General features: G+C 46.5%; 4 protein-coding genes across 8 annotated transcripts in view; 2 read left to right on the plus strand and 2 right to left on the minus strand.

Annotated features, from left to right (window-relative positions):
- The window catches only part of LOC6548848 (protein N-terminal glutamine amidohydrolase), a 63,745-nt gene extending 51,961 nt beyond the window's left edge, over positions 1-11,784 (plus strand). The window contains exons 3-7 of the mRNA XM_001975426.3: positions 6,890-8,105; positions 10,704-10,857; positions 11,029-11,177; positions 11,237-11,361; positions 11,420-11,784. Coding sequence (XP_001975462.1) covers positions 8,047-8,105; positions 10,704-10,857; positions 11,029-11,177; positions 11,237-11,361; positions 11,420-11,550 — 618 coding nt within the window. The 5' untranslated portion in view covers positions 6,890-8,046 and the 3' untranslated portion in view covers positions 11,551-11,784. The remainder of the gene's footprint in view (positions 1-6,889; positions 8,106-10,703; positions 10,858-11,028; positions 11,178-11,236; positions 11,362-11,419) is intronic.
- Positions 2,430-5,951, minus strand: LOC6548849 (solute carrier family 2, facilitated glucose transporter member 8). 2 transcript variants are annotated; one of them, XM_001975427.3, is made up of 4 exons: positions 5,516-5,951; positions 4,090-4,586; positions 3,713-4,021; positions 2,430-3,455 (listed from the first exon to the last, which is right to left on the minus strand). In XM_001975427.3, the coding sequence occupies exons 2-4, from the start codon at positions 4,550-4,552 to the stop codon at positions 2,659-2,661; spliced, it is 1,569 nt and encodes a 522-aa protein (XP_001975463.1). In that variant the 5' UTR covers positions 4,553-4,586; positions 5,516-5,951; the 3' UTR covers positions 2,430-2,658. The 2 variants fall into 2 exon arrangements, with proteins under 2 accessions (XP_001975463.1, XP_026837143.1); XM_026981342.1 differs by having other exon boundaries at positions 4,090-4,589; positions 5,516-5,949.
- A 2,436-nt stretch (positions 11,785-14,220) lies between the features above and the next one.
- On the plus strand, positions 14,221-17,253 carry LOC6548847. Its single transcript, XM_001975425.2, has 6 exons — positions 14,221-14,288; positions 14,442-14,725; positions 15,055-15,168; positions 15,228-15,841; positions 15,902-16,112; positions 17,013-17,253. The coding sequence occupies exons 2-6, from the start codon at positions 14,557-14,559 to the stop codon at positions 17,240-17,242; spliced, it is 1,338 nt and encodes a 445-aa protein (XP_001975461.1). The 5' UTR covers positions 14,221-14,288; positions 14,442-14,556; the 3' UTR covers positions 17,243-17,253.
- A 23-nt stretch (positions 17,254-17,276) lies between these two features.
- LOC6548846 (glycerol-3-phosphate dehydrogenase, mitochondrial) lies at positions 17,277-22,374 on the minus strand. 4 transcript variants are annotated; one of them, XM_015156838.2, is made up of 8 exons: positions 22,197-22,374; positions 19,985-20,137; positions 19,767-19,920; positions 19,584-19,693; positions 19,396-19,508; positions 18,469-19,328; positions 17,663-18,366; positions 17,277-17,505 (listed from the first exon to the last, which is right to left on the minus strand). In XM_015156838.2, exons 2-8 carry the CDS (start codon positions 20,084-20,086, stop codon positions 17,371-17,373), a joined length of 2,178 nt encoding a protein of 725 aa, XP_015012324.1. In that variant the 5' UTR covers positions 20,087-20,137; positions 22,197-22,374; the 3' UTR covers positions 17,277-17,370. The 4 variants fall into 4 exon arrangements, with proteins under 4 accessions (XP_015012324.1, XP_015012323.1, XP_001975460.1 ...); XM_015156837.2 differs by having other exon boundaries at positions 21,367-22,374; XM_001975424.3 differs by lacking the exon at positions 22,197-22,374 and adding an exon at positions 21,101-21,352.
- Positions 22,375-22,433: the final 59 nt, after the last annotated feature.

A 22,433-nucleotide genomic window follows, 5' to 3' on the forward strand; every position in this document is an offset into this window, starting at 1 on the left:
GCCTGAAAGAGGACTCCGGCACCCGAGCCAACCATAAATTACCCGTTTAATGGACTCGAGGCATTGTCACTGCGAACAAAGCGCTACAAAGCGGTTATAGTCATAGTTTTGGGACTGCGCCCGAGTGGTTGTGGTGCTGATTTTCTAATTTATTGCCTTATAAACATAATCAAATTCGAATCAAAACAAAGCAATGTCGCCACCCCGAACACGCGTCCTGCTGCGTTCGGCAGGATAATGATGACAGATCCGAGAAGTCGGCAATGGGATGATCGTCAAGGATGGTGAGGATGATCACACCACCACCCCGATGCGCTTTACACATCGCTGAATAGCCGCTTACCCCTCCCCTCGGCATATCCATGAAAATGAATCCTCGGAAAACCGCACAGATTGCCGTTGTTTTCGAGTTACGCATATGTCGCTGCGGTTGGCAATGGTACTCCACTCCACTCCATTCCGATTGTTCGATTCCTTGTTGGCACAGCAATTGTTACGTGCCATTAACTGCTGACATTTCTATCCGCCGCCCGGTAATTGATGCGTCCAAGTGCGAAATTCACGGCAGGTGTTGTTTGGATTACCACGAGATGGAAGTCTGGAAGGGATCGAGAGATCGGGAGGAATTGGGAGGTTGGGGGGTGGGGCCGCGCATCGCCAGCGGAAACTTTAATGTTCGCACATTTGCAGCTCATCAATTTTCGGCATTATCCCGTCCAGCATCAGTTCATTCAACCTTTCGTCTTTTCATGTCCACGTTAGCGCCGTCTTGTTGACTTAATCGCCCCAAAACAATTTGTGCGTTTTTCGGCTGCTCCGCTTCTGACATGGCCTAAACGCTTGTCGCCTAATGACGGGGCAGCTCCCACCGGAGATGGAGCTGCTCGGAGCACCTCGAGCTGCTCCTGCTCGTCCGGCCAGGCAGCTACAGTTGGAGCCGGTGGAGGAGAGGCAGGAGAGGAGGAGAGCTGCTGCCTGCCTGGTGCCCGCTGCCCACCGCATTATTAAGCCATAAAATTGAAAACTTATTATAATTACATAAACGTACGCCTCGACGCCTCAAGCAAACCACGTGATGCACCAAGAAAAATAATTGCATTTCAGTTTAGATCGCTCTTTGTACCTGCTAAACGGGTATCGTAGCTATCTTGAATATACCCTATAAGACCATATTTTGAAGAAAATTACTAGCAACCAGTAAGCAGCACAAACCGCTTTAAATTTATATTTATAATTGGTTTTTTTATGTCACATTTCCTCAAACACATCTGTTGTGTTACTATTACTCTACTTTAAAATCGTAAATCTATAATTCTGACTATTTCTATTTAATGTATACATACATGTGCACAGTTTTTCTGCGAGTGCTGGTATGTGAATGGTTTGGGGAAAGGGGCAGGAACTGGAAGGCGGATGCCCGGCAGAATGCGCTTTTAACGCGCTCCTTGCAGCGACTTGAAATTTCGAGGCACACGCACCACGAAGAATCTGCCGAAACTCCAGGTCGTTAACGACCAAAGCAGAACAGATTTTTCCATCCTTTCTTGAATGCCCGTGGCATAATGTGGGGCTCGGTTTACGGGCCAGTCTGCAGCAAGTTGTCTGCAGCAGTCGTCATTATCGACGTTACCATTACCATTAACATTACCATAAAGCAGATCGGCACCTAATTGCTGGCAATTGCATCTGCTACGCTTTAATTAATTACCAGCCAAACGCTGAGCAATTAATGATTTCAATTGCAAGACTGAATGTTTAAATCGCTTTCAAAGTTCCTGAAACTACTTGTTCAATGCTTACAACTTCCTACATGCAGCTAACTAAAATAGTGTATTCGTTTCTGTGTAAATCGGACGCGCCTACAAAAGTTTGCATACTCGTTTAATCATACAGTCAGCTACGCTTTTGCATCTCTCGTTCGCACTAAAGTTAATTTTCATTCTCGTTCTCTTCGATCGTAAAACGAATGACGTTGGCCACGAACTTGACTTTCACAGAGAACAGCTTTCTGACTGAGTTCCGTGATTGATTGGGAGTTCAGATCGAGGTGAAATCGGAATGCGTGCTACTAATTTATATCACTTCGTAGAGAACAGGTGCTTAAAAATATCGGGGTGCTAAGGTGAGTGAGTTTGAATGTGTTTGGGAGCAGGTAAATTTACCAGCCTCTTATCAGCGAAAGAGACTTAATCTACTTGATTCCACGCCGCTTACTCAAAGTAAACAAAATATACTCGAGGAGTGCTACACTTAATATTGTTATCTGTTAAAATATAAACGAGAATTCATTTTGATTTGGTAACATAATCTTATGTGGTTTGAAAATGTCATAAATTTATAGTGATAAAACAACTTCCAAATTCAAAATTGCATTTAAATAACTTCTTTGACCTACGTGCTTATTTAATTATAACAATATCAGTGATGGGTTGATTTAAGATTTTATTTAAAATATCGAAAGCTAGTTTACATGCAAGAAATTTTACAATTAGTTCAACCTCAAGATGTTTTACTCTAGCACCCATGGAGAATCCAGATGCTCATCATTCTGTGTTAAAATCCTATTTTTCTTATTGTCTGGATGCGTTTGTTAATGGTCTATCACAGTACTAAGCACCTCACGGGGTCTACTTAAGTTAGTTCATCTCATTCCAAGCACTATTCCTCCGGCCTTCGAACGAAAACCTCCTTCATTTCAACATCAGCCTGGTTTTGAGACTTGCGACTGCGACCGGATCGGAACTGCTCCTCGATCTCCAAGAGCGTTCGACGACGGGTCTCAGGAAGGGCGAGATAAACGAAGATCAGAGCAAACAGAGCCATGACCCCGAAAATAATGAAGCAGTTCGACAATCCCAGGTACTCCTTGATGCCCGGATAGGTCTTCAGGACCACGAACGAGATGAACATGCCCACTGCCACGGTGAGTCCTGAAGCGGGCCCTCTAACCTTTTGCGGGAAAAGCTCTGAGATCATAAAGAAGGGCAGGGTGTAAAGGCCCAGAGTGCTCAGCACAATGAAGCCCACGATGGCCACCACCGGGAGATATGGGACTTCCTGGAGGATCTCGATTTGGCTGTGACCCGCCAAGAGGAACATGCACGCGGACATGCCCAAAGTGGAGATAACCCCTGCTCTTCGACGACCCCACCACTCCAGGATGTACCCCATTGGGCAGGTGGTGATCAAGCGAGCCAAACCAATGAGCACGGCACACATGAAGGGATCGATTTCGATGCCCGCCTCCAGGGAAATTTGCACGGCGAACACGATGACCACAAAGATTCCGGTTAGCTGCTGGAAGGCAAACAAACTCATCAGGATGGCCAATGGCTTGTAGACCTCCGGTTCGCGCAAATTCCGCCAAAAGGACTCCTTCATCGCGGCGTTCCTCTGCTGCAGGGATTTCTGCAGAAGCTGGAACTCTTCGAGCACTAGGGGATGGGTGATTTCATCTGTCGGAAAAAAGAACATTATACAATCTGTTTTATAAGAGATAATAATCTTCAATTGAAATGTGCTTATGCGTGAAACCCTAGCACTCGAGTGATATCAATTTCTATGTGGCTCAACATAATTTGATCGTCCGATTTGATAGCAGGCTCTACTTGACTTTCATTTGTTTGTCATGCAACAGGTCACTAAAAGAGTATACCTCTGAAGAAGGCAATTTCTTCTTTCCCCTCAAGCTCAAAGTCAGCAGAAAACGTACCCGATTTGTTGAATCCACGGAAGTAGTTGAGTGATCTCTTCGCCTCCGTCACACGCTTCTTGGACAGAAGCCAGCAATGGCTTTCCGGCAGTGGAAGCACGCAGAGCAGGGCCACCAGCTGGTATCCACAGCAGATGAGGGCAATCAGGCGGAAGTCATCGCGGATACAGTAACCGATCCCGTAGAGAATCGTGATGCCACCGGCCACTGAGATGGATGTGCCCAGTATAAGACTGCCCCTCGTCTTGGGCACACTGATTTCGGCAGCATAGACTCCTGGTGGCGCACTGGCCAGTCCCATACCAACACCTATAAATAATCAGACACCAAATAATACTTCTGCATAAATAGTATTTGCTAAAGGATGTTCGCCTTACCCAGCATAAATCGTGAGACCATGAGTTGCCAGAAGAAGGCCTTTGGGTCGCTCTCGCTGGGTGTGGCCAGCAGAATCCAGGCGAGGATCGTGAGCACATTGAGCACGATCAGGGACCTCTTCCTGCCAATCCTGTCCAGCAAGAAACCGGACAGCAAACCGCCCAGAGGAGCGGACAGAGCGTTGACCGATGCGAACCAGGAAGCCTGCGAATCGTTCAGATGCACTGGCTCCGTGGTGTCCTTCAGCTGGTGCAGAGTGGCGGTGGGTATGGCCAGGGTCATTCCCGTAGAGAAGACACCCACGTTGGCCAGGATGACAGCGATCACTTGTCGCCGCACTGCCCTTGTCTGTTCACCGGGCGGCGGAGTCTTTAGCGGTCGATCCAAGCCCGACACGATCCTGGCCTGCTTTCCATTGGATTCGCTGCCATTTTGATTGAGGCTCCGATGCTGCTCATCCATTTTGTTTGTTGGCGGGCAAATCTTTGGCTTATCTCTGCTGAAAAAAAAGAGCAAACCTTGAAACTGATTCTTTTACCCCGACCATTTGCTGGCATTCTCACGGTGGGCAAACACTTCCTGCTCAGATAACTGGCCCTAAGCGAATTGTTATGGGCCATGCCCTAGCAAAGGCTAATGCAAATTTGCCTCGAAATGCCGTAGACGGGGAAAAAGCAAACAAACCATTAATTATTTTTGATTACTCATTCGTTGCTTGTCTTTTGCATAAAGCTTAGTTTTTACAAGGCCAGTATAACGTTTAGGGTTTAATATTTACCTAACTCAACAGCTTTATATATTTATAGCTACACAATAGATTACGGCTAGACTGCTAGCGCAATATTATTAAGAGTAACTAGGAACACTAGCTACTCAGATTTTAAATCAACAACCGACATGATAACCCAAATACAAACTAGTATTAGCGAAACACAACAAAGAACAATGAGTGTGCTATTGTATATGTGTCTTCATGACTATTATAAACATTGGGTTAATTAGCACTTGATGTAGCATATCTATTATTACTGAAGAGCATAAACAAGTTCCAAATTCGAGCACAACCGGATTACTCCTACTCCTAATCGAGTTCTTGAAGGGCATTTGTCAGTTCGCTGCGGGCGTCTAACGCTGCTTCCCTGTTTTCTTGTTTATTACATTTTTAATTGTGCCTCGAAGATGGCCTTGCCATCGGCAGCTATGTACTAAGCTAATACTTATATAGGTGTGGGCGATAAGAAGCGATTGTTGACCCTGTTCCCTCGGTGGTGTCCACTGGGAATGGAAAGTGGAGCTGGCCACAGCTGATGCGGGCTGAGTGATCGTTTGTTTGCGGATGCCGCGTCTAGCGAAGCTTTGATCAATCGACGCCAATTAAGATTCAATGAATCCGCATGGCAGACGATTCCATTCGGGAACACTTACATTTGTATGAAGACTTTTCGGTGGGATTTTCACTGGTTTCGAGAGAACCTGCTGCCCAAAAATCCACGAGGTTGGGAAAACAGGTTCTGCGCCGCTCACCAAAAAAGATGTCGTGACTCGAGATGGATCCAAGCTTCAATCAGAAATGCTTCAACACGGAGCGGAGCTGAGCAGAGCCGAGCGAAGCGGAGCGGAGCGAACCCGTCGACGGTAAAGCGCTGGGGCCAACTGAATGCCGCTTGCCACGTTGGAGTCCCCAAACTATACGGATTTCATCGCCGCTCTCTCTCTCACGAACACAGCCAGGCGATAAAGCGGCATAGAGCACTGGTGGTACACTGCCCTCTAGGAACGTCATCCGCCGATAGATTTGCCTTAATGTGTGTCATGATCGTTTTGATCGCCGATAATGGGCGCACTGCTGATCGGATCGGATTGGACTGAATGAGAAAAGGGTTGACAATATGCCGATGCACTGCCCCCCTCTGCGATTTTGTCCTTATCGGCTGTTGGCCACGGAACATTAAGTAAGCATTAAACAGCCCATTTCTTCCGATCTGGGTGGGTTAAGTCAACCTGTCATGTATATGGTACAGATATTATGTCGCTTATCAGTTTCGGCGAATAACTCCAGTTGCGTTCATCGCTTGGGTGTGGATGAAGTGTTTGCGAGCGGCTTTTACAATGGCACAACAACGACTGCGCAGATTTTGGATTTATCTTATCGAACGAAAGGTTTTTCGTCTTGCCTGGCGCAATATTTGTCGAGTGCCGTAAAAATGAGACAATACTAATTGGCTTTGCCAAATTGCGTGCCATCAATTGGTCGTTAGCGATTAGATAGCGATGATTAACGAAGGTGTTAGCAACAAATATTCGCTGCTGACAGCTAAAGCAATTCAAAAAACCGTTGAAGCGGACTGTAGCAGGTACCTGCTGTCAGCTTGCGCGGACTGTCGCAGCAGTGAGCAATCCACGCGTGCTTCGTAGCTAATAGCTTTAGTCCTCGTGCGATGGGCATCATTGTTTGCCCGTTTCTGATTGGAAGTGCTGCATTCTTGTAGGAATAAATGCTTATTGGAGTGTAGAAGCTTGCAATGTTCGCGTATTTAAATTAAAAGTTTTAAAAGTTGGTAAAACTAGCTGGCAATTAAGATTTCTTAAACGTATAACACATATTCCAGCAAAAGGTTTATATATATATTCTCTTTATTTTATAAGTGTTTAAAAGTCTGATTATTTATAAATTTTGCTTTGTTCAGGGAATACTTTCCTAATTACACCACACTCTTTCATACGCTTTTCAAATCGCGCGCGCTTCTGTTTTCGGTTCAATGGAAAGCGCGTCCCGTTCACATTTCCCATCATCCACAGCACTTGGCTGGAATTCTGGCGCGCCCCAACGTGGGTCACACTGTGCGAACTCGGGAACGCGTACACAACACACGGAGCGGAGTGAGCCGAGCAAAGAAAACAGGGGGAAAAGCGGAAAAGCCACCACCAGAACCAGAGCGTGGAAGGGAAAAGCAAAAGCTAGCAGAGGTCCACCGAATAACGCACGCAGCCCGCAGCCTCCGAGCTCCAAGGAAATCCTGAGCACACGCGTCCGCCTGCAGCTGCTCCCAGATACAGATCCAGATACAAAGACTCTGCTTCGCTGAGTGCGTGTTGCCCCAGGCTCCGTCACCTGGTCAGCCCCCAGCCGCCAGCCCCCAGCCCCCATCGTCGGCTGCAGTGCAACAGAAAATCTGCGGGGGATGAGCGCGTTTGTTTTCGGGCAGGTGTGCGATCCCGAAGCGATTGAGTAGCTGAAAGGAGTAGCTGCTGGGCAGCAGCCAGGGATAACGCTGCATCCCAAACATCCTTGCTGAGCTGCTGAGCTGCTGGGCTCCTCAGCATAATTTGAATCGCAAAAATCGAAACGGAGCCAAGCGAAACGAATCCAAACGAAACGAAGCGACGCGAAAACGAGAAATCGGCTCCTTTGCGAGAGAGCCCCAGTGCATGTGTATGTGTAAGTGTGAGTGTGTGCGTCGGTGTGTGTGCGCCCGTGTGGCAGTGTGTGCGTGAGCAGCATCCTGGAAGCCAGAAAAAGACAGGAGAAATAACAAAAATATAAAAACAGAGGGGCCATCACCGCATCAGTTCGCATCAGTCCGCATCAGTTCGCATCGGATCGCATCGCAGCCTCCCTGGGAATGGAGGAATGACGCTGAGTAGGTGCCAGTGCCACGAGCAGGATCGGAATAGGGATTAGCCAGCGTCCAGCATCCTCCGATGCCACCGCATAGACATAGATACAGACTACAGATACGGATACACACAACCTGCTTTTGTCCAGGCAGCGGCGCATAATGCAGTGATTATCTACCGCTCGCCTCGTCTCGTGCAATCTCCCAGTCCCAGTGACAGTTAGCTCCAGCTCCATATCCGTCTCCATATCCTCCCCGGCAATCCACCCACAGCCCCAGCCGCAGCCACAACGGCAATAGAGCAACAGACCAGCATCGCAGATCCCGAAGCGCAGCAAGATGACCACGGACTTCCTCTTCCCCAAAATAGCGGACTGCTCCTACGTGTCCTGCTACTGGTGAGTATATATGGTCATATATATGCCCATGTCCATGCCCATGGGCAGCAACGAAAGCAACAGCCAGCGAGCAACGACAAACGAAAACAACAAGAGCACCGCACCGCACCGCACGGAGATGGAAAACTTTTTCATTAGGCAGCCCAAATCATTCGCCCAGCCTTCAGCACCTGAATATTAACACGCTGGCAGCGCAGCTTATGGCCATGATATGTAGGCTACCTCCCATGGGGAAGTCCCAGGCTGAGGAGAATACGCCTGAGCCTAATAAGCCGGGCACAGTGGTCGCTCGCTAGGTATGACGTTAGTTGTGGAGTGCAATCTGAAATGCCATCATTTGGAACACAGAACCCAGACCAATTCTGCCACTTAGATATTCGAAATCAAACAGCAGTATATAACATTTTTAATGTTAAATTTAGTGTGTAATTTGTGTAGTTCTTGAGCACTGCTTTGAAATAGAATTGGTCTGGCAAAACTGTTGGCACTCAAACTCAGACTTGTTACCTCAGCGAGCGACCACCGCGTGGAACTAGTCCCCGATGCAAAGGATACCCGCTGCCTAGCCCACTTGTGTGAATGATTATCTCATGCCCGGCCAGTCCCAGCGGACGAGCGTTTCTTCTTTTAATTATGTATATTTTATTTTTGTGCGTTATCTCTTTTGGCAACAACATTCGCCGCCTCCTCTGCGGATGGTTTTCATTATCCCATCGCTTATTTCGTGGCTCCACCTCCTCAACGGTCGTCGGCGTGCCCCGCTTTGCATTCAAATTCGCTCATTACCCACTCACTCCTGTGGGTCCTGCGACCCTCTGGCTTCCCGAATTCGAATCCTGCTTCTGAGAATCCTGATGCGGCGCCGCTTGGCGCTGCGCAGCTCCAGAAATTAGGTCAAACGGTCATGTCTGCCGACAAGAACGGCGTGCCACTCCACTGCGTTAGTGTGTGGGCGCTGTATCTGTGTGAGTGTGCGGTGCGGTGCGGTAGGACGGGCGCAGGATGGGGCTTCGTTTTTATGGCCACATGCGAGAGGCGCGTTTCGACTATAAAACAAACGACCGACCGACCGACAACAAAAACATTCGAGAAACCAAAGCAAAAATTAAACAATATACGTACTGTACTACTCCGCACTATACATACATACATACACGCTTACACATAGATATGCATGTACGTACATACATATGTGTTATGTGGCATTTCCCTGTGTTGCTGCAATATTTAAAATGCTAATTGCAAGAATGGCGGCAATGGCGGCGACGAGAACTAAGTAATGGCAACTTGGCAGGCGGTCCCCCGATGAATTGGCGGCGGGCACTTGTTTATCCTGGCGCGTGATATGAGTTTTATGTTCTGCCACCCACACACACACACACACACACACACACACACACAAAGCGGCAAAAAATATCAAGCAAAAGGCGCAGAACATAAAAAAGTTTTTACACACGCACACCCATTTACATGGCCAGATAAAATGTCGCTGCGTTCTCTGACCTCATACCACCCAACATCCAGCCATCAACCGCCCATTCGGCCATCACCCTCCCCCTTCTCCCGCAGGACGTGTTCATTGATTAATTCGCAACTGCTCGCGCACTCACATTTGCACTCAGATTCATCGCTCCTTCCAGGAAAATTCTGGAAAACCCACCGCTCTCGTTTGCCTCGCTTTCCTCGGCATACACACCACAGCAGCGCCATCTGTGGGTCGCGTGTTGCAGCGGCTCGCAAATTTCACACACTGCCTTCTGTCGCTTCCGCCACTGCGCACACATACATACATAAATATGTAGATGGTTAGGCTTCAAAACATTTTTCAAAGATATTTAATTGTACATATTCTAAGGTATTTCTGTGCTTCGAAGGGCTTTAAAATTCCTAGCTGAAGTATTCCGAAATAAATGGCAAAGGCGCGATTTCTTTCTGTGTGGGCTGGAGCAAGTCACTCAAATTGGGTCCAGGCTTAAACCAGCCCACCACCAACTGAACCCCTGCCTTTCCGGCACTTTGAAGCAATCTCAGCCTGGTGGTATTAATAACGCCAGCTCACGATATAGCCGGGAGCCACTTTCAGTCTTGACTTTTGACCGCGCCACTTGCTCCTGCATCCTGCCTCCTGCCTCCGGCCTCCTGCCACCCAAACAATTCAGACCACCCAATCCACCGCCCCTGCGAGTCCTTGTTATACCTGTTACTGTTGATATGACTGCCTTTGTTGTGCCACCTAGTTTAATGCCCCACTCACATGCACCTGAGGCCGCCAGCATGCGAGCAACATTGTGTGGCAGCCGAATTGATTGGAATTTATTCCAAAGAGCCATAAACACTGAACTGGCAAGTGGGAAGTGGCAAGTGGCACGGGCCACGGGCCAAAAGCACAGTCAGCCGCGTGCCAAGCAAAATCGATTATTATAATGCCAACGAGGCGGCCTGTTGCTGATAAAGGTTAGCATCAGTTAAGCCACTTGACATTTCGTGCAGGGATTAGCCCCGAACTGGAACGCGGACTGTGACTGTGGCGGGACGTAATCTCGCATTTGAGCGTCTTGCATCAACCGATTGCTAAGCCCCTCTGGTTTTCCCCTGCAGCGAGGAGAACGTATGGAAGCTCTGCGAGCAGGTGAAGCGGACGCGACCGGAGGAGCTGTCCAAGTGCTACGCTGTCTTCGTCTCCAACGAGGGTCGCACCGTGCCCCTTTGGCGCCAGAAGGCAGGACGTGGCGATGATCAAGTTGTGATATGGGTAAGTGGTTCATAATGTGAGATAGTGCAAATGCATTCTACAGCAAACTGAATGCCTTTACAACCGAAGGAACCGAAACTATTAGAAAGTTGCACGCACAAGTATCTGACTCACGGATGCAACCTTAAAGAAAGACTGATGGTTTAAAAGGTGTTTTTTGTAATCTTTCAGGACTACCACGTCTTCTTCATACACAATCCCTTGCTGAATCGCTGTTTGGTGTTTGATCTGGACACCACACTGCCCTTTCCCACATATTTCCACAAGTACGTGACGGAGACGTTCCGCTCCGATCTGGCCCTGCGTCCGGAGCACCACAGGTGAGCCGCTTTGAGGATCCCGGAGAGACCGTGGTTATCATTGTGTATTTGTTAAACAGATTCTTCAGAGTCATACCCGCAGACACATATCTCATTGAGTTCTCGTCGGATCGGCGTCACATGCGTCGGCCGGATGGCAGTTGGATCAAGCCACCGCCCTCCTATCCACCAATACTGTCCAACTGTACGTATTTCGGGTGAACATCTAAGGAGGTGCGACTAAAATGCGTTTCTCCCAATAGCGAACATGCACTGTCTAGGGGACTTCATCTGCATGAGTGCAGGAAAAGGTCCTGGAGCGGTATACAGTCTGTCGGAGTTCGTGCAAAACTTCTACAAGTCGCCACATGTGATGGCGCAGAACAACAAGTAGATGGAGGGCCAGAGAATCCTGGTTAGGGGATCTAGAATGCCGGATCGTGCGTCCGATGCATCCAACAGCCCACAGATGCAGAACGCATCCAGCAACTCAACCGCATCCAAATGCAAATACAAATCCGTATCGAATCGTTTTGTCGTTGTCGTTACCAGACAGTTAATTACCAATTGCATACATATACATACATACATATACACGCGAACATATAAATATATTTATGATAATGTATTTTTGTATTCAGGTTAACAGAGATCAAGTGCAGAAGAGGGTTAAAACGCTGGCGCCACGCAGCTCTTGGCGTTTATATGCATTGAACTTCAATTCTAAAGAAATTATAAATCTAATTATACATTTTTTACTGTACGTATTACATTGTATTGTATTTTATAGAGCAACCACACATACATATATGATAGCCGAGGGCAGAGATGAGATTTTATTCGTTATATCCTCCGTGTACTTTTTGTAACTCTTAACCTAAGCGAAATGTAAAAGCACCAAGGCAGCCGCGGACATCTGATCGGATATCCGCCACGCCACCATACATATGGATGTGGATATGGATATGGATATGGATCTACTACCACTTTGCATACTACGCTACGCTCTCGTTTATATAATTCAATTTTTGGCTAGGCTCAAAGCTAACGCACACCTAACTTACACTCTACTCTAAACTCACGTTAGCCTCGTCTCGAATTCGAGGCGGAATTTTGCATTAAAGCTTGTTAACTTGTTTTATCGTACTTACACTAATTACGTACTCGTACCGCAATTATAATTGTAATTCGAATATTATCAACTTTGTATACAAAGGAAACCAAATCGATGCTAATCGAATCGGATCGAATCGATGATGATACTAATAATGTATTGTATTGTATGTTTGTATCTAGCTAGTTTTTGTACGGTTTGTATGCCCGAGGATCCCCAACCGAATCCATATTAGAGACCCCACACCCGATCCGGAAATGAGAACCCCGCTTAGCGTTGATTTCGATATACTTATCGTATCGTTTCCCCTTCGATTAATGACTTGTGACGCGCAAAGACTGATTCATTATACGCCCTACGGTAGCTGCAGCTCCTCCTCAAAAGCCTCCTCCAGTCTATCATGTCCTTCGAGTGTCCCTGTAGACTTTTTTCGATTGTTTTTGCTCGGCTTCCAACCTTCAGACTCGGATTAGTTAACTGAACTCGCATTTATTTTTTGGATCTTTTGGTTTACATTGATTTTGGATTCGTATAGAGAGGTTTTTACTCGAATTGTACTTGTATGGGGAATACCATATAAACATATGAATATTTAGAACATAAACGAGAATGTATAAAAATAAATGCTGTGCAAAAGTCTCAAAGTTAAACCTAAACTCTTAATTATACAACTCTGCAAAAAAACCAAAAACTCGAAACGTTTCTCAATGTTCTCAAAGTATCTGCGATTAGATAGATACCTATAAAGATATTTATACGATTACCCCTGAGTTGTATTTATCGATGGCAAACTATCGTCCATCGACAATTGTTTATCGCTAAAAGCAACACCAAGCAAGCGATTGCATAAAGTGTGTAAAAATCAATTATAAATAGACACATAGATAGAGCATACTTATCGTGTAACTTAGCATATGCGCCACTCTTTTTCTCTTCCAATTTTCTACTACCACCCGATAACATGGCATATTAACAATATTGGGCATCTCGCGCAACATACATAGATATTTAACGGGCAGATATATTATATATATACATATATAGCTATAAGCTAATCATTAAGTTTTGGCGCCAGCGTGAAAAGTGAGCGTCTTTTTACTCTTTTTTACATAAGTATATATTTAACTGAACAAAATCGCAACTGAGCATAAACGCAAACAATGGTAACCAGCAGCCGCCTTTGATTCAGATGCATCTGCAACCAAGGGAAGTCAACCTGCGATTGCAGACCAGTTCAGGACAGACTAACCACTTCATCTTCCTCCTCCATCCGGAATCCGCATTCAAACAAGCTAGCTGCAAGTGGTTTCAAATCCATGGGTTGTCTTTCGAAAACCCGCACACATTCGTTGAGAACTTAGATTACGACAGATTCCCTGCTTTATGGGCCTATGCCTTTGTTAATCTCTTTAACTATCAATTATCCAACGTACCAACTATCGATCGTACTTTTGATTGTTATTGTAAAATATTTTTGCAACTCCCTAGTATTTATACGTGCATACATTAAAGCAAGCAAGAAAAAACCAATGTCAAACAAAATGTAATAACATTCAATTTATGGATCAATGAATTATGATTGTTCTCTCAATTCTGCAAATGTGAAGCGCTAATGGAAAATCAATATGAATACCACTTAAATTAAAAATACCGATCAATAAAATATTCTTGAAATTGCATTTTAAACAAAGCGCTTCATTTATTATTTTTCTATCTCACCACATGCCAAAAATTAAGGAATCATACATTTTCTCGGTAAGTAGGTGTTTCCTTCGTAATTGGTTTGATTTCCAAAGTTCCAAGAACTGATTGGCTATACCCTAACAAAGAGTTTAGGTACTCAGTGGGCTCAATTATTCTCCCCTCTTGATTACGAGACTTAATCGATATTTTTAGACGAATAAAGTCTCCTTTCAAAATAATCGATTTTAGCTCCGCCTCGTTTTTCATGGATATATTCTCTTTTGGTGCGAGAGAGAGAGTGCAACAATTAAAGGCCCTGCTTAATACATTTAAAAGTATTATGTTAAGTATAATTGAATTATAATTTTAGAATCTTATTGGGTAACATTACATACATTACGGCAGGGGTAATTCTTCTTTATTTTGAGATGCACAGCTTAGATACTCCCCTCTCCGAAACTTAACATTCGACCGGCTGCTTTTTTCAGAGGCAGATACTCTCCTCTCCGAAACTCAACACTCGAGCACTGATCAGCTGGAATACCGGCGCAGATAGCATTCGGCAGCGTTCGACGGCGGAAGCAATTCAACAGCATTGGAATCATGGTAAGGAATCTGGAAGATTTTTGCAATGAGGCGAACGCCAAACACATAAGGATTGAGGACCGCGAGCGGTACACCGGCCACTTCAACGCCTTGAAGGATATGGTGTACTCGTACTGGAAGAAATCGAAAGGTCTGGACAAGCTGGTCAAGGGAACAACACTATGTGGTATGTAGTACTCAAAAATGCGGCTGTAGCAAAAAAGAAAATTACAAATGATTGACCCAAAGCCACTAGAAAGCACTAGAATATTCCAGTGCCTTTGGTTGAACCCCTGAATTTCGGAGAAGAAAAATATCACTGTTTAGCTGTGATAAGAAACCAACCCAGTTCCAGTTCTGCTTTATCAATTAGCCATAATAATGATAATTTATTAAGTTTTCGATTCGCGTTGATATGCTTAACCCGAGTTTTTTTTTCTCGTTACAAAACAGACTAAATGCTTAAAATTTTTCCAATTACTTATCTGTAAGTAATTTATACAATACCCTGTTTAGGTGGATATGGCGATAATCTAAAGGTATCAAAGCCCGATGAGTATGACTTGTTAATCCATCTGGTCTTTCCGGAAAATGATAAAATCATTGTCAAGGCCGATGCGAGTAATCCAGGTGAGATAAAAAATAGTTACAATTTTACTGGTTAGGCGCAACAATGCCGTTTTCGGTAGGCAACGTCTTGCTGGATATGACCAAGGTGATGGAGATTATCGCTAAGCAAGAGCACAACAAGCCCGTGTTCGATCTTCTCCAGAAAATTGTAAACAACAAAAAGCAGCTGCTAGAGGATAAGCTGCAGAGCTTCCTACACGGCATAATGACCCAGACGCTCAACAAAATGGGCAATCGGATCGAGGTGCAAGGCGAGATCTCGCACCTGTCATACAAAAAGTGCGGCCCCGCCCACAATATCTTGGTGAAAGGGCCTTGCGAGTACTCCGTGGACTTTGTACCAGCCATCAAGCTTTCAGCAGCACAACTTGTTTTGGCACCGGAGCAAAGGAAACATTTTGGTGGAACGCTCTACTGGGATGCCGTCCCGAAGCCCATGAAGCCAGCCAAACCCGATAACCCATCCTTCAGGACCTCCTTCTATGAGGCAGAGCGCAGTCTGCTCCACGGGAAGCAGAACCTAAAGTCCGCCATCCGAATGATAAAGCACATCCGTAATGAAAAAAATAAGGCAAACCTAAAGAGCTACCACATCAAGACGGTCTTCCTGTGGCAGGTGATGGAAAAGGATGCCTCTTACTGGGAAAAACCCAAAAAGGAGATATTAATCGAGGTGAATATTAAATATGTTAATGATTTTGTAATGCCCACTGCTAACGTTCCGTCGCTACAGATGTTGGGCAAGTTGGCGGACTTACTAGCTTTGACGCCGAGGAAGGGCAGGTTGCCCTACTTCTGGGACCCCAAGCTGGACATGTTTGCCGACCTAACCGACGACCAGCGAACGGATATGTTCAACTGCTTTAGGAAGTGCGAATACGTTTTCCGCAAAGCCGACGGAAATCTGAATGACGACAATGAGAACAGTGTGCATAGCTCTTTCAGTAAGAGAAGAAAGCTGGGTTTGGAAAAATGGAATTTTTGAAATTTGAAAGGTGGAATCGTTTGCCCATGTTTGCCCACCAATTAGTTTTTTTTGCCCACGTCCAGTTTTGAAGATATAAAATTTCGAACATTTTCGGAAATTTTCGAAAATCAAAAAGTTGACTTTTTTGAACTTTTTTTTTTTAAAATCGCAATAACTTCGTTTGCCCACGTTTGCCCACCCTTTAGAATTTTGAAAAAACTTTTTGTTTAGAAAATATAAGGCCTTAAAGAATTATGAATTTTCCACCTACTAAAACTAAATATTTTCAAAAAAAAATCTTTTGCCCACCCTTTAAAAATGGTTCTTTAGAATTTTGAAAAAACTTTTAGTTTAGAAAATATAAGCCCTTAAGAATTAAGAATTTTTCATACCTTTCATACCTCTTTTTATCGTTTGCCCACCCTTTAAAATTTGTTTTTTTCGTTTGCCCACCTTTAAAAAAAAATATTTTCGTTTGCCCACCTCTTAAAACTAAATATTTTCAAACAAAATCGTTTGCCCACCCTTTAAAAATGCTTTTTATCGTTTGCCCACCTTTAAAAAAAAATATTTTCACTTGCCCACCTTTTAAAACTAAATATTCTTGCATCTCACAATTCGCACGGAAATCTTTCTTTCCGAATCTTTCCGAAATTGCGAACGAGAAATTTCATATAGATACATATACATAGATACATATACTTTATATGGCCGGAACGCTTCTGCTTCTGCCTGTTTCATACTTGTTAACGAATCTTTTACCAAAGCCACTAGAATTCTAATGGTCTTGCTTTTACTCCACGCGTAACGGGTATAAACATTTTTTAAAATTTTTCTAATTCATTTAAATAATTATGTAATTTTATTAATTTTCCAGAAGGTAGCGGTAGGAATGGACAGAAAATGGAAAAAACCTCGACGGAAAGTGAGCAGAAGAAGCCGACCGAAACCAAGCCAAACGCTAAAGTCGAGTCCACTCCCGTCAAACCAAATCCAAAACCAAGCGTACAGGAAAAACAGGCTAAGCCGAATCTGGCCGATCAAAAGAAATGCACCAAAAATGCGAATGGAACGAAGTCCAAGACTACAACTCCAAAGCCTTCTTAGCACCTCAATGCTGGGAGAAGTGAAGGCGGTCATCTGTGAGTTGAAAGAGTTTTATTAACAGCAAAATTAAAATAAGTGTGATCCGATGGCCGGGTGATGTGGTCGTCGTTGTTAAGTCGCTGGTGCTTTTACAGGCCGCCTCCGGATCGGTCCACGCTGATCTTCTGCTTCAGATTGGCCGCCTCGTGCTTCTGCTCCTCCAGCTCCGCCATGCGTGCAAATCGGGAGTAGGCCACGTCGCCCGTCTTGATGGCCGACATCATCTGGAATTTGAAGCGAATGTTAGTGTTGTTCGTGCCATTTCTTTGCCAATTTGCTTAGCCCAGTTTGTCGTGTAAATTCTGTAAATCGTGCCTACTTGAAAACTCGAATATAAAAAGAGCTTATACTGGATTTCATGTGCTTTTTTCCATGGCTCACCTGAAGGTACTCGTCCAGCTCCACCTGGCCGTTCATGTTTGTATCGATCTCGCGCAGGATTTCGTGCAGCTGCTCGCCGGAGACGTCACCATCGCCAAAGCTCTTGAGGGCGCGGCGGATATCGTTGATGGAGACGTAGCCCTTCTTGTCCTTGTCGATCAGCTGGAAGCGCTTGATGTAGGTCTGGATCTCCTCCTTGGACAGCTTGATGGGTATGCGCTCCTTGGAGGTGCGGTTCACTGAGTGTCCCATCTCGTTGGCCAGGAACTCGGTGGCGTGCTTGATCTGGCGCTCCTTCTCGTCCTTGGACCAGCCCAGCTCCTCGCCCATGATGTCAACGATCACTGGCAGCGCCTCCTGGGCCGCCTGCACATTAAGGAAGGCCAGTCGCAGGCGACGGGCGATCATATCGACGGCGGTGCAGGCGTACTCCCGCACTCCGTACCGGATCTCGGCATCAATGTACGGGAACTCGGGGTGGATGCGGTTGCCGATGATGGGCCAACGCTTGCCGGTGAGCGAAGCCATCTTGGACACGGCGAAGGCGCGGTCACCGTACGACTTGGCCAGGTGCTGGGCCACCTCGCACTCGAGTCCGAAGTCCTGCACCAGACGGATGTACATGGTCGGGGTCCAGCCCTGTCCGCCCTCGATCTTCAGATAAGCGGTGACCGCCTCGGCACGTTCTGGCTTTAAGCTGCAGGCTGCAATTAGAACATCGGTGGATTACAGTTGCACGGGTAGGAATAAGGTAACCGGATCTGAGTTAATCTGAGTTATTAAGCTAAGTGAACTGGAAGACTCACCCTTGATTGCCGCGTCGATGGTGTGCTCGGCCATGGCCCTGTAGGTGGTCCACTTGCCGCCAGCGATGGTGATGAGATTGGAGGGGCTGACGTGGACGATGTGGTTGCGGGCCAGGGACTGGGTGTCGTCCTTGTTGGGATCGGAGACCAGTGGGCGGATGCCGCTCCAGGCGGAGAGAACATCGCCGCGGCGCACTTCCACGTCCGCGTTCAGATAGTTCTTGATCTCGTTGAGGATGAACTGAATCTCGTCCTCGGTGGGCGTGGGGTTGTGGGTGATTTCGCAGGGCAGGTCGGTGGTGCCGGCGATCGTCTGCCTCTGCCAGGGCAGGAAGAAGATGACGCGGCCGTCGGAGGTGGAGGGATCCAGCAGACCCATCTGATCGGGGCTATAGTAGCCAGGCAGTACGATATGAACTCCGGAGCTGGGGCAGCAGATGCTCTTCACCGTAGGGTTGTCCATCTTGCGGATGGAGTCCGTGAAGGGACCGGCGGCATTAACAATGCACTTGGCCTTCACGGTGAACTCCTTGCCGGAGATATGGTCCTTGACCTTGGCTCCGCACAGCACCTGTTTGCCAGTGCCGTCGTCCTTTTTAAGCAGCTCCTTCACCTCCACGTGGTTGCACACAGTGGCGCCGTGGCGAGCGGCAGTCAGCGCCACCGCCAGACACATCCTGGCATCATCCTGCTGACCATCATAGTAGACAATGGCGCCGCACAGCTTATCCTTCTTGAGCATGGGGAACAGTTCGAGGGCGTCCTTCTTGGAGAGGTAGTACGAGCTCTTCACGTTGCGATCGCCGGCCACCAGATCGTAGGCCTTGATGCCCACCCAGTAGTAGGGAACCTGCCACCATCTGGGGATTCGGGATTATCTAGTTAACTAAGCCACACATATGGAGCAGAGGTAGTGTTTCAATTTACGTGTAGACTGGCAGCATGATGGGCAGAGGGTGGGTCAAGTGGGGCGCCGATTCCAGCATGGTGGCGCGCTCAGCCAGCGCCTCCTTCACCATGCGGTACTGCTCTAGATCTAGCTGAGATGGCAGTGGACCGTTAGCACTCTACAATGGGGGATGTTCTAGCCGAAGGTCTAGACTTTGATAACTTACGCCCAAAATAGCCTTCTGCAGGTATCGCACTCCGCCATGGATTAGCTTCGTGGAGCGCGAGGAGGTTCCGCTGGCGAAGTCATCCAGCTCCACCAGGGCGGTCTTCAGACCTTCGATTAGGAGAGAAGGAGAAAGCGTTTCCTAAAAGGCAGTTCCAGTCGGAAAGAATCAAATTCCACTCACCCCTCGTGACCGAGTCGAGGGCACATCCTGCACCCGTTGCTCCGCCGCCGATGATCAGCACGTCGAACTCCTCGCCGCTCATCAGGGATTTGATCTGATCCGCTCGCGGCGGCAGCGTGCGCTTCCTTTTCGGCGGCACGGTGGCATTGTTAACCTGGTCGGGGGATTCGGGACTAGAACAGAGTGACTTACACCAAGGGTGTTCAAGGACTACGCACCACGTGGGGGGTGTTCCAGCGGTCTAGGGTGTACGAGGCCAGGACGGAACCCACACAGGCGCTGGCGGCGGTCACGCCGAACTTGAACATTCGCGAGGTCATCCCGGGGATCGCTCACGAAACTATGTTGCAACGATCGAGTATTTTATTGTGCTGCAAGGTACAAAGCATTCGCCATCAATTTGACATATTTTTAGTGCCACTCAGCTCATAAGTATGCAATGAAAACGAGCGCGGATGATGTCCACATTGCACAGACTCCAATTCCTGACTTGCTAAGATCCACAATTACATTCCTTTCGCTCTTAAAGGGATGGTACAAATTAGCTTAATATGTGTACTTATACAATTTCTGAGATTATAGGTCTATTTTGGCGTTCTCGCCAAATTTACCTATGTATATTAGCATTTTCAGGATTCTCAGATCAAAAGTGTTCCTAAATGTTGTATAGGATCCAAAATAAATATTTAACACTTATGCATTTTTTTTTCTCAATAATAAACCTCTTGCTTAAAATTAACTTTACTGGATATTAAGGAACTTAATAATTCGCTTTTGTGAAGGATTTCATTATTTGGGAACACATTTGGGATACGCATGAAAACACTGCTCACTGTTTCCACTTTTGATATTGCCGTGACACAACTGGTTGCGAATCTTCAACTTGAAAATCGTTCTACAAATACCTCTGTTTTTAGGAATTCGATGATATCACAAACACCATAAAATCTGGCATTAAACAGCATAATTTTGAATTAATTTTGCACTCTCTCTCATTTGCTCTCTCAATTATATTTCCAATGGCTCTCTGGCGCGCTTTTTTACAGCTGATGGGAGCTTTTGCGCAAAGCTTTTGGCCAACTGTCCATTCTCTTCCCATTGGAAGGTTCCATTCCATTCCCATACATCGGATTCCGAATGTGAGTTAAATCAATACTGCTGGCGCCCAGATAAAGATACAGATACGAAAGTATCCGGATCCGGAATACTGGACACAAAACAGAACGTAATCCGCACAACTGCGTGCTGGACGTACTTTTTGGCTGGCTCCAAACCGATTCGTTTCGATTCGATCCAATTCAAACCGATTCGAGTAGAGTCGTGACCATGTTTACCTTTTGGCTTCCAGGCCGCGAGCGCCTCAGCAACAGACTGAATCCGAGTGCGAAACACAAAAATGCCGAAATCGCCCGATTTCCGAGAATGACCGAGAATGAGAACGAGTATGCCAATGGCAATGCGAACGGAACGTTTTTAGCGGCCGTAATGGCATGTGAAAATGATTACATCAGAGTTTGAGTCACTTTTCCGCGACACTCGCCTTCGTTTCGCCGCTTCCCGCATCCGCACTCGACCAAGGCAAATCGGTTATTGAGCTCACCTAGTGCTCTGGATGCTATCTGATCCGATTCCGAATTCGAATCCGAATGCGATTCCGGGCCTGGAACTGATGGGCTGAGAACTGGAAGCGAGACTCCTCCGCTTGCTCCGTCCGTTTGGTTCGCCAGTCGCCGTTGCTCTGTGAAAACTGCACTGCATGCAGCTTTTTTCCGCTCGAGAAAACTTTTGCTGCACTTCGTCGTGGCTCGTGCTCGGCGCCATCAGCTGTTGGGCCACGCCCTCCTCACCCATCCGCCCCGTTTTGGCCCGGCTAATTGGCCATTGGCAGATCTCAACGTGCTAGACTCTCGTGCTGCAGCAGCTACCTATTCTCGATTTCGCATGAGATGCGCAGGAGATGCTCAACCGAATTTCAGGCACAATGTTGTATCACGGCAATATCCTTTGTGTTTCCGATAAATCCATTCAACTGCCTTTGAGTTTAGTATTGAATGGTTTTGAATACCAAGTAATTTGAGTGACCCTTCTCATGCTCTTCGTGTGCAAACAGTGGTTTTGGAAGATTAACCGACTTTCGGGGCTTAGATGTTGAATATACAAGAGATAGCTCATGATATCACAAGCATCCTGCAGCTCTTCGCCATAAATAAATGTAGTCAAGAATTTTCCATTTCGTCACTGTATTTTGTTTTGTGGAAATCATTATCCAAGAATGTTGGGAGCGATAAGCATTAGCAGTATATATAAGTTTGTTTTGTGTCACCAACTGTTTCATATAAAATTAGCAAACTACCCGACGGAAATATATATGAACCGATCTCTCTACGAGTATGGGTACCAAACCACCGCACTTTCATCCCGTGTATCTACCTCGTTTTTGGCACCTGCGAGATGCGCCCACGTTGTGTTCGGAGCGAATTTGTTCTGTAACTGGCGGCGGACGGGCAGCGTATCTGATATTTTTATTGTTTCGCGCTCTTCGCTCGGCAGATTCAGATTATTCAATTATGCGGCGAGTGCTGCTGATAGAACCACGGGCCAACAAGGCTGCTCTTCCGTGAATTTCCACGGCACGCCTTCGAAATCGATCGGGGAACTAGCCGCCTG

Source organism: Drosophila erecta, unplaced genomic scaffold (genome assembly GCF_003286155.1).
Source record: "Drosophila erecta strain 14021-0224.00,06,07 unplaced genomic scaffold, DereRS2 tig00000092-arrow-pilon, whole genome shotgun sequence".
Lineage (NCBI taxonomy): Eukaryota > Metazoa > Arthropoda > Insecta > Diptera > Drosophilidae > Drosophila > Drosophila erecta.

Coding starts and splice junctions, on each gene's coding strand:
- LOC6548849 (XM_001975427.3), bottom strand. CDS start 4,552: ATGGATGAGCAGCATCGGAGCCTCAATCAAAATGGCAGCGAATCCAAT. Junction 4,022..4,089: donor GGTCTCACGATTTATGCTGG/GTAAGGCGAACA, acceptor GATTATTTATAG/GTGTTGGTATGGGACTGGCC. Junction 3,456..3,712: donor CCGTGGATTCAACAAATCGG/GTACGTTTTCTG, acceptor TTTTTCCGACAG/ATGAAATCACCCATCCCCTA.
- LOC6548847 (XM_001975425.2), top strand. CDS start 14,557: ATGGTAAGGAATCTGGAAGATTTTTGCAATGAGGCGAACGCCAAACAC. Junction 15,169..15,227: donor GGCCGATGCGAGTAATCCAG/GTGAGATAAAAA, acceptor CGTTTTCGGTAG/GCAACGTCTTGCTGGATATG. Junction 16,113..17,012: donor CAGTGTGCATAGCTCTTTCA/GTAAGAGAAGAA, acceptor TTAATTTTCCAG/AAGGTAGCGGTAGGAATGGA.
- LOC6548846 (XM_015156838.2), bottom strand. CDS start 20,086: ATGACCTCGCGAATGTTCAAGTTCGGCGTGACCGCCGCCAGCGCCTGT. Junction 19,509..19,583: donor TGCAGAAGGCTATTTTGGGC/GTAAGTTATCAA, acceptor CTGCCATCTCAG/CTAGATCTAGAGCAGTACCG. Junction 17,506..17,662: donor AGCTGGACGAGTACCTTCAG/GTGAGCCATGGA, acceptor TTCAAATTCCAG/ATGATGTCGGCCATCAAGAC.